General features: G+C 36.7%; 1 protein-coding gene and 1 non-coding gene across 2 annotated transcripts; one reads left to right on the top strand and one right to left on the bottom strand.

The window, feature by feature from the left end:
- Nucleotides 1–4400: 4400 nt before the first annotated feature.
- trnae-cuc (transfer RNA glutamic acid (anticodon CUC)) lies at nucleotides 4401–4472 on the bottom strand. The gene has a single exon. It is a non-coding gene; the product is annotated as a tRNA-Glu (tRNA).
- Nucleotides 4473–4798: 326 nt separating this feature from the next.
- ppdpfb (pancreatic progenitor cell differentiation and proliferation factor b) lies at nucleotides 4799–6708 on the top strand. Its single transcript, XM_073823546.1, has 5 exons — nucleotides 4799–4956; nucleotides 5464–5556; nucleotides 5655–5732; nucleotides 6053–6152; nucleotides 6307–6708. The coding sequence occupies exons 2-5, from the start codon at nucleotides 5502–5504 to the stop codon at nucleotides 6428–6430; spliced, it is 357 nt and encodes a 118-aa protein (XP_073679647.1). The 5' UTR covers nucleotides 4799–4956; nucleotides 5464–5501; the 3' UTR covers nucleotides 6431–6708.
- The last annotated feature ends 4136 nt before the right edge of the window (nucleotides 6709–10844 follow it).

Here is a 10844-nt window from a genome sequence, read left to right as displayed (position 1 = left end):
TTGACTGTTCACCGGTTTCCCCTTATGGTGTTTGCGTATACTACACCAGAGCGCGCACACATGTAAGGAGCCGGATGCTGAGCTCGTGCTCAGGACAGATGGACATTGCTGTGTATCAAAGGTAAAATACTGATTACAAATATAAATACTGTTCGGTGTTTTGCAAAAACCGATCGTTTCATGTCTTAGGACATCAGTGTATCGTCACGAACAGCAGGGATTTGTCTGTGCATGTTTTTTTTACTTTTAAAAGTTTGGTGCCCATCCACTGCTATTATATGCCTAACAGACTGCAACGCTTTGAGTTAAAATCTAAGTTTGTGTTCTACTGAGGAAACAAAGTCACCTACATCTTGGATGCCCTGGGGATAAGCAGATAAACATCACATTTTCAATATGTAATTTTGGTTCATGGACTTAACAGCTAAACCAGCCTGCTGACCAGCTAAAACCAGCCAACCAGCCTAGGCTGGTTTTAGTTGTTTTTTTCAGCAGGGTTTTTTCTTCCCATAAGAGTGGGCGTGGCTATTTGTCAATTTTATGAGTCTGGCTTCCGGTCTCATCCACATCCAGCTTGTTTTGCTGCTTGATGGGCGGACTGGGACAAAATTTCAGGCCGGGAAATGTCACACTCCTCCAGGCCATCCCATACATCCATACAAATTTTAAAACCACAGACAACAACATTTTTTCTATGGCCATCATCATCATCACATAAAAAAGTTTAAATCCTTAAATTCACAAAATAATTAAAGGTTAACTTCAATTTACCTTTTTAGTCTCATTCATTTTCCCTGACATCTCTCTGTCTCTCATGTGTGTTTACTGTATTCACTAATTTTCTTGTACCTGTCACTTTTTATTATCATCTCACTTTTCATTAACATCTCCACCTTGCTGCAAAACAACCCCCTCATTGTAATTTGTTTGCACATAGTTTACATTTATATTAGAAAAAATGTAAAGAAGTATTACATTAGGACCATGTGTTGTTGTTTTATCTTGCCTAAATGTCAAAATGAGTACAATAATAGCTCTTAAATATATCTTTTGGTCATTCTGCAGAATTGTCCACTATTGGTATGGCAAGAGACCCTGGAAATCCAGAGGTCTCGCATTTTTACTTTTAAACTTGGACCACATTATTAGATTACATTATGACTTTATGAATACACATAAATGACAGCTTAATGCTTTTTTTTATTTGTACATTTATTTATCCATAAGGAAGGTAACACCAGTGACAGTTTTCATGAAAAATGCATTTTACAAAATGGCTGCTGCTAGTTATCAAACCACATGTTGTCAATCATGGTATACTTACTAAATTAAGTATCGTTTTATCCGTTTGTACTCTAGTTTTTTTTACAATTCCCTAACGATAAAGTAGGTCACACCAGTGACGTCAACTAAAAGCTTCATATGAAATCAGGAGATAAATGAGAACTTTCCTGATAATTGAAAAGAGACAGTGGACTTAACATGGGCCTGCCTTTATTGATCTTTAGGAAATAGGAAGGAAAAAGTGAAGTGGTGTCATCAGTGTGATTTTTTATTCCAAAATATAAGACTTTTGTTAAACAGTAACACCAGTGACACAGCTTCAGGGGACCACTGTTTTCATGATATATTTTATAATATTTATTTGGTATTGGTATTGTTTTTTTATGCCATTTACATGATATATTTGATAGTTATGAATATATTTTAAATGAAAATGAAAATCTTCTTTTTGACCTCAGAATAAAGCACTTTCTCTCTGTACATGGCTGTGGGGACAAGCAGTTTTGTGGTACTTGGAATTCTATATAATTAATAATAATAATAAAAAAAAAATGTTATGGTGGTGAAGGTGTAAATTTTTCAAATAACATATTGTTTCATCTTAAAATATAACAAATTTTTAACCCTAATGCTTATTTCAATTGTAATATTTCTGTAAAATCTAGGGACAGAAAAGTGGACGTTTCTGTAGAGTGGCCCCTTTATAGAAAAATCTTAGACTAAACATGTTTTTGCATTACCATTGGTCATGTTTTGTCTTAAGTAAAAATAACCATGGTTTTATTAGGGCTTAGGCTAAAAGTATAGTAACCTTGTTTTTTGGCAGATTGATAACCATTTGTATAACCAGAGTTTTACTACAAATGCCATGGTGAAACTATATAAGTTTTATAATTTGTGGTTAGGCTACCGGTTTAATGATAGCTTAGTAACCATGGTTTTTGGTTTTATTTATAGTAAAACCATGGTTGTTGTCTGCCTTAGCTCTTTCTAAACCTGTTATAAAATAAACGTTGTAAATATTTGTCTGCTAAATTCCTATTTTTTACAATAGTAATTACTTTTAATAATGCATTTCAAGCAAATATAAGCAGTGGCAGATAATTAGCTTCTGTAAGAGTGCTAGCAGTATAATGCTTAACTAAGTAAACACATCATTTTGGTGGATGGGCAGAGCGTGCAAGAAGCGAATCTTGCTGCCAGTCAAGACTAATCGATTCATGATTTATTACAGTTTTATTATTGAATGGCACATTCAGACATGATCACTTAAGTACATTCGGCAGGTAACAACAACAATATTTAAAAATATTGTGGCAACAATATTTTGGCAGGGGGCCAAATTGGCTGCCAGGCCACTGGGAATTCTCCTGATGGCCAGTCCGCCCCTGCTGCTTGATATTGCAAAACTAGTGTGTATTACCATATAGTTTAATCTATTATCTCAATTAAGAACACACTGGTTAGTAGTGCCAACAGTTTTACCATTTACTGCATGTTTTCTTGTTATTTCCCTTTAGAATGTTTTCACAACACGTCATTAATTGGCCATATTAGCGGCACTGAACGTAAACAATGCCACTGAACTGAACTGAACTCGCATATTTTGCTGATTATTGCTGCTTAAAATTGTCAATTGTTGGAACAAGGCATCTGTGGTTGGCCATAAAATTTGAACCAGGATTTCCAGGGCAAGAATCTTGACAACATTTGTGTTTGTTCTTATCATTTCTGGTCAGGTACGTTAAATATTAGGCTACTATCTTAATTAATACTGCTCGCACATATCTTTATCACCTATTAAATTTAGCTTGTCAAAATATTGTGCCCTTTCCTGCTTACTAAGTCCTTCTTTATATGATTTAGCAGCTTCCACACATTTTTATTTTCTGGTTTAGACAGCATAAATTAGCAGAACAACATATTCAGTAGTACATTAACCGTTACAGTTTCTAACTTCCACCTATATGGATCAACGATTTTGATGATATCACGCTGCACTTCAGCTTCTCATCAAACGTTCTGTCCAATCAAATGATTTCTAAGATCTGAAGCTTCCCGCCTCCTACACTATAAATAGACGCTGAAGCTGCGGCTGAAATCGGTCACCTGTTCACAGAATTAGTCTTTTCTGTACGGTGAATGGCACATAATGCACTATATGGTAGCCTATATCCCGCTGCAACAGACAATTGGTGCAGACTACAAAACGTATCGGGCAAATTTGAATTCTACACAGAATGCTGTATTTTATAGCAATATGGATGAAATTGTGGCTGTCATACACTGTCAAATATGGCTTTACCAAGCTCAGTGGCTCTGGTCCAGGCTGTGAAATAAACTAAACGCTCTTGGCTATTTAAAAAAAGAGAGCAGGACATATTAAGCTTGATATGTTCTGCCCTGTGTTGTGAACTTTTTCTTCGAGACCAGGAGACGTTTTGGATATCTTGAAGCAGAAGTTTCTCTTTATTGAGATACTAGCTGTGCGTCGTTGCAGTTATCAAAAGTCGTCTGACTAAGTCAGATACGTCTTCCTGTTTCAGTTGAAATCAGTGTTGCCAAGTTTCCTGTGAAATTGGGCTACTTTAACACTGTTGCTACGGGTTGTTTTTCATGTCTACGGGTAAAAGCGACCCCAATAATGTTATATTTAGCCCCTTGAATGTGAATTACCAGGTACCAGGAGAACCCCAGAAAAAACTGTATTTAAGGCCCTGGAATACAGTTTTTTACTAGAAAGCCCCGTCGCAACGTGATTGGGCTAGAGTTGAGTAGCAATTGGGCAGGTTTTGTTGTGACAACCCTATTTGAAATTACGTCAGCACATGGAATAACGCTGCATGTTTTAAAGCACTTCAGTGGACCTTTAATAATCTATTTTCTCCAAATTGTCCTTTACGGCTAAAATGCAAACATCCATATCAGTCTTTTGCAATATGATTAGGTAAACTTGTTTTTTTCATCAGATGCAGAGCATTCTGATTACCGACTAATTCGCAGTATTACACTTATACGTTTACTCTTACTCTGAATACTGAGTAGCTGTAGACAATATTTGTTGTACTGTAAATGATATGTGTGAATTTGGAAAAAAAAAAAAAAAAAAACATACATTCCCTGACCGGGAATCGAACCCGGGCCGCGGCGGTGAGAGCGCCGAATCCTAACCACTAGACCACCAGGGATGTAGATTGTTCAGCGTTGCGCAACATTATAGAGATAAATCCATAAACTACTGCGTAATTTAACTTGTATTTATTGGTTATGTACATATATTGATGATGTTATGAGATACTGTGCGCGCAAGTCGTTACAAATCCAAAATTTTGTTAACCCTTTCTGAATAGTTTCAGAAAACATAGCACCACATGTCTCATCCTTGCTTCCGCTGGTTTGATCCGGTTTCACGCCGAGGGTGTATATATATAGAGAAGAGATAGGCCACGCCTCCATCCAGCACAGCTTGTCGTCGACGTCACCTCTCTGTATAAATTTAGGCAAACGAGTTGTTTTTGTTAGACAGCACTGCGGTAGATATTTTCGGACGTGGAAGGTCTTATCCATCCAAACCTTTTCAAATGGGCCCCGTCGCCTAGCGTTTTCTCCCCAAAGCCTCCGACTGAATTGAGCAGGGTGCTCTAGGAACATCAGCACGATCGGCAAAAGAAGGTAAGATTGTGGTCTTACACTTCAGGTTGGTCATTGTTTGGGTCAAATAATCTGAGCAGAGTAACGTTACATCTAACGTTAGTGTAAGACTATTTGTGTCGTGTATTTTGCTGCAATAGTTCATGTTTTCTCACGTTTAGGACAAAAAATGTTTCCTTTGTGATTTGCATTCCCTATGGGATTACTGTAACTTCCTCATGTAGCCTTCTGAAAAATGCTGCTGGTAGCTTTTTTGACCTAAATGTCTCATGTGGCATAATGTCAGTTTGGTTAGTCTTGTGATTTATCAATAAACTGTATAATAAGCAACATTTACAATATCAAAATGTCACCACAACAAGGTTTCAAACCACACGTGAGAGATAAAAATCTTTTAAATGGCTTCCCCCAGTCTGTCTGTATTCATTAAAATCTATTCTCATGGCTATTATGAGTTATTATCAAGTATGTGTTATTTGCAAAGGAAGCAATCATATCTAACCAAATGAATTCTCAATCTCCTTACAGGGTTTCCATCTAAGTCACTATTTACACAAGTCTGTAAAATGGCAGCCATCCCAGCTAGCGGTTCCCTTGTTGCTACTCACGACTACTACAGAAGTAAGTTGCCTTTGCAAGTGATTTACTGTTGCAGTTATGTAACTATTAATAGTTGACGTTATAAAGAGAATTTGCCTTATAAGACTGTTCCTCTTCAGGGCGCATCGGCTCTACATCCAGTAGCAGCTCGTGTGGCAGTTCAGAGTATAGTGGGGAGGTTATTCCACATCACCCAGGTGAGTTACGTTTCATTTCAATCTCTTTTCACCCCCCCAACCTCAATCAATACTTCACTGGAACAGTTGTGACATGACATGAAGACACAGTTTGCACCCATATCTCAATGGAGACTTGTCTGATTGCTTCTGAGTAATCAACTGTTTAGTCATCCGTTACCTTTTCCTGACTGCATGCGTCAGCAATACACGTCTTTTGTTTAGAGACTCTTTACCAGTGATTGCGTTAGTGCCTACATCATTGTGTACTAAATCCATTAGAAGATTAGACTGGTGGTGGTTTGCTTGTTCTGACCTGTTTTTTTTTATATGTGCTTTAGGTCTGCCCAAACAGGATTCTGGTCATTGGTGGTCCAGTTTCTTCTTTGGGAAGCAGAACCAGCCTGGTATGGGAACTCTTGCTGAGGAGGCTCAGCAGAAGTGAGTGGCTGGATTGAGTTTCACCCAAGCATGTAACATGAAGGCCTTGCCAAGTGCTGATGCACTTTTGATTGCAGATTTTATAACATGGGGTGTAAGTGTGTCATCTCAATTTTTAAATTCTGACTCCCTTCATCTGATTGGCTCTCCGCAGGTCAGGAGTGGTGAGTGTGACCAATGGTCAGGTGACATGTATTGCCCGGGAGATGTTGATGAGGCAAGCGAGCGAAAGTAGCGATGGAGGCAAGTCGGAGGCGGGGAGTTCTCCTCATTCCTGAATCGGACACCAGATCAGGATACCAACGCTAGGGGACGGAATAGGCTCCCCTTTAGTTTTTCTTTTTATTTCCCATCCATATAATGGGCTGTTTTCGTACTTTTTCATTTTTTTTGTATTCATCGTTTTATATATTTCACGTAATAAATGTAAAAGCTGAAACTTTCAAAAAGAATTTTGTACATTTTTACACATCTGTAACACTGAAGGAAATGTTTTTTGTTATTTGTTGTCTTATCCTGTGATTTTTCAGCACAATAAATGGTCTTAAACAGCCCACTACTGCTACTGGACAATTTGTTCATTCATTTTATTTGAAAAAATGGACTGTTTCCTGTTATTATAAAGAAACCATACACCCATTACACCACCATCTGCATTAATTATTTTACCAAAATAGGAGGGAGCATACAAGGTTTTTTTTTTTTTTTTTTTAAAGTACTGACCTGAATAAAACCTGTAAAAACACGTTTACATATAGTCCACAAGAGAAAATAGTTTCATTTATAAAAATGACCCTGTTAAAAAGTTTATGTACACTTGATCCCTTAATACTGTAGTGTTACCTACAGTAAGTTAGTGAAAGTTGTTCATAAGTCGTCCCGAACAGTTAAACTGTCTGCTGTTCCCAGCATTTGTGTATTTTAACCCTTTCCAACAATGACTCTATGATTTTAAGACTGAGGACAACTAAGAGTCTAACATGCAATTATTACAGAAGTTTCAAACACTTACTGATGCTTCAGAGGGAAAAACGATGCATTAAGATGCAAGGGGTAAAACTTTTGACCAGAAGGAAGATGTGCAGAAGATACATGTTTCCCAGAAGACAAAGTTAAATTTATCCTGATCTTAAAATTCAAAAAGTTTTCACGCCCAAGTTTTCAGTTAGCACTACATTATTCACAAGTAAAAATACATAAACCATATATTGTAGCAATCGTGCATGTATTGTCTTCATGATTTTTTTTATTCAGCGTAGTTTACTAGAAGCTGCATATTAAAAGTGCAGCAGTAATCAAATGCTAAAATCTGACAAATTCTGCTGCTATAATGTGGTCTTGGGAAGAGATGTTTTTTTTAGTTTATCTGTACATTATTTTGATGTATAGCAGGGTTAAGGAGAATTGTGTACTTATTGTCATGTACTTATTTGTCTGTGTTCCAAGTGTGCAGTGAAGGAAAGGCACTCCCTTCTGCATTATATTCATTTCATGAAAAGAATGATTTGATTATATAACTAGCATGCTAAATTCAGTGCCTCAGCTTTCATAATGGACTTGGCGATGAGACAAATGGGACTCTTGGAGAAGAGCTGAGACAGATGAGGCAACTGCTCTTGAGTGAAATGTCAGTTCTCCTCAAACAGAAATGATCCTCCAAAAAAGGCAACAATTAAAATTTTTAGGAAAAGAGTTTTTAATCAAATAAAGATCCCTTTAAACAACGTGAACAGCAGGTCCAGGAATAAAATGGGTATTAAAGAGAAATAAAGCATTTTAAAGACATTGTGCTAAACTAGTGCATTGCGTTCTGAGTGGACAACATTATTTCATACTTGACACGGTTTGCGTAAACAAAAAAAAGGATAGAACAGTCTGTGGATTTCAAAATAAGCAGTGTGGGTGGTAGACCAAACACACAGACACTGTGAATATGGGAAACAGTCCATATGGAAAATTGCTGGGTAGAGATGACGTTGTCCAGCTTTGTTCCCATGTGTACATGGATTTTCCAGGTCACTAATTTCTGATGGTTGGCTAGATACATGGAAAAGCCTCTGTGACATGCTGACTCTGTTCTTTTTCAGACATCACTTCTCCTTTGTTCGCAGCAACAAGTCCTAACTAAAGGACTGTGACAGGTGCTGTGGTAGTTTATTTGAAGATGAAAAGAAATTTAATGTACTTTTTTGGGCAGAATTGAGAGATATAAAAATCTGTAAATGAGTAATCAGTTACTAAGTATTTAAAAAATGAAAGCTCTCCAAAAGTTTAATGCCATGTCAAATTAATCTTGACATTTAAATCTAATAATATTATGTCAAATCACACATGACACATTTTAAGTTGGTCCAGCCAACGTGCTGAATATTCTGAGAAAAATCTGAAAAAATGTTGCCTTTCTTAACAATTTGGATATTTTAACTGAAAGGCTGGCCAGCATTATTGTTAGCTGCAATTTAAAAAAAAAAAATTATTATTTTTTGAGTAGTTTGTCTCCTCATACTGTTGGTGTGGATCAGAGTTGCCAGGATTTCACAGCAAAACCCACCCAATTGCTATGCAAATCTAGCCCAATGTGGTCCTGTTAAAAATTGCGTTCTGGAGGCTTTTTTGGTGGGTTCCCTGGTAAAATTCACATTCCAGGGGCTAAACATGTCTCTTTAACCTGTGAACATGAAATACAACCCACGGCAGTAGTATTAAAGTAGCCCAATTCCAGGGGAAAACTGCAGACTTAGCAACACTGGTGTGGATATGTAATATGCAAATCAGCATATTAGAATGATTTCTGAAGGATCATGTGACACTGAAGGCTGAAAATTCAGCTTTGCGAACACAGGAATAAATCACTTTTGAAAATATATTCTAACAAAAAATATTTCTTTTAAATTGTACTAATATTTCACAATATTATTGTTTTTACAGTATTTTTGATCAAATAAATGCAGTCTTGGTTAGCATATAAGACTTACTAACGGCAGACTTCTGAATGGTAGTATATAAACTAAACACAATTTCTCCTTTTCTAGAAAAATGCCTTATGACACTATTCTTGTGCAGGTGTCTACTTTACTGCGCGATCAGCAGGACTTTGCTGTTTGGAAGAGGTTCCGCTGGATATCGGGCTTCTTAAAACCACATTTATTGTCCAGCCATCACTCATAGATCCTGAGAAATCTGTATTTAGACAGAAAGACATGGTCATGGTTTATAGAAGTGCTAAATGTACATCGATTTGGATCAGATCTCAGCTGAAATCATACTATACCTTGGTGCATGGATTTGGTCACCCAGACAGTCACTTGTCTTTGCTTTGGTTCCATTAAGTTTTCAGAAAGACTTTTGACTGCCTTCATTTTGACTGTTGGGCAGATGCCTGCAAACAAAAACAAACACATACAATAACACATATGCAGAATCTGAAGAAAACTACTTTAACTGACCACAGTCCCACTGAGTAAATCCTCTTAGACTTGTGTTTTATTAAACTGGCATAAACCCTTCTGAAACTGTATTTATTTCTGGATGGAGAGATCCTTTAAATGTCATTTAAATTTTTTTTATAGTTCATTACTTTAAAAAAAAAAAAAATTTCCTTAGTACTTAGTAGTTTAAGCAATTAAATTAGGTCTATTTCGGGCAATTCTCTCTTTTTTGGTAAACACATTAAGCAATGACTAAATTGGTAGATAAGGCTAAAATTGGAACAGTGTGTGCTTTACATTCAGGTAAAAGTTCATTCATGAGAAACAAACAGAGCTTTGGGAAACTGCAGATAGTCAGAATAACACGTGTACTGTGGCTGGTTAAATAGCAGAGAGCTAAAAATAGTGCTGCACTTACTCCGATAAAACTCATTCCGAGCAAGGAGACACACGGGGGCATTGACGGTGGTCATGGTCAGCTTTTATGTGTAAATATGACAGAACCAAATGCTTGGAAAGTGTGGTGTTCTTTGGAACCTGGAAACATACAGCAAAGAAAGAGGAGTTAAGGTCATTGCTGATTGTGGGCTTTATTTTATGACCAGCCAGTGAACAAATATCCTCATCAGAGCCACATAAATATGATCAATAACAACAACAAAAAATCTGGTACAAATGGTCAAAGTCCTACATGAAGAAAACTCAAAAATCTTATCATGCTTTACAAAAGACAAAACTTGTTGACTCTACATATAACAAACATGTTGATTGTCGATGAATCACGAGAGTGTCAAAAGTCAAAAAAAGGACTTTTGGCCTAGTTTTGCTCAAATTATAAACAGAATCTGCTTGTCCTCGGACGGCAGCAATGTTAAGTCCAAGTAGACTTCCGTTTTTGTGCATATGCTAGAGATGGAATAAAAATTTTAAATATAAAGACATTTTAATAACTTGTGTATATGTCAAGTACTGGAGTTCGCACACACTATCAAATGTAGTACACTACAAAAGGCTAAGCGTTCAGCTTCATACATTAGCTAGCGTAAGCATAAAAAATCTACATGAGCAAATCAATGCATTCTGAATATGACTGATTCAGCCTTGGTAGTAATTTTATGAACAAATCAGTGTTTAAAAAAGGTTGAGTGAATAATTCAATGACTCACTTATAAAGGGAGCGACTTGTTTTGTCCCTGAATGAATCAGTCGTTTTGAACATATTGGCTGAATGAATAATTTAGTGACTCACACATTTAGGGCCTGT

Source organism: Garra rufa, chromosome 18 (genome assembly GCF_049309525.1).
Source record: "Garra rufa chromosome 18, GarRuf1.0, whole genome shotgun sequence".
Classification (NCBI taxonomy): domain Eukaryota; kingdom Metazoa; phylum Chordata; class Actinopteri; order Cypriniformes; family Cyprinidae; genus Garra; species Garra rufa.
Note: the sequence above shows the minus strand (reverse complement) of the source record. Positions and strands in the feature narration are given on the sequence as shown.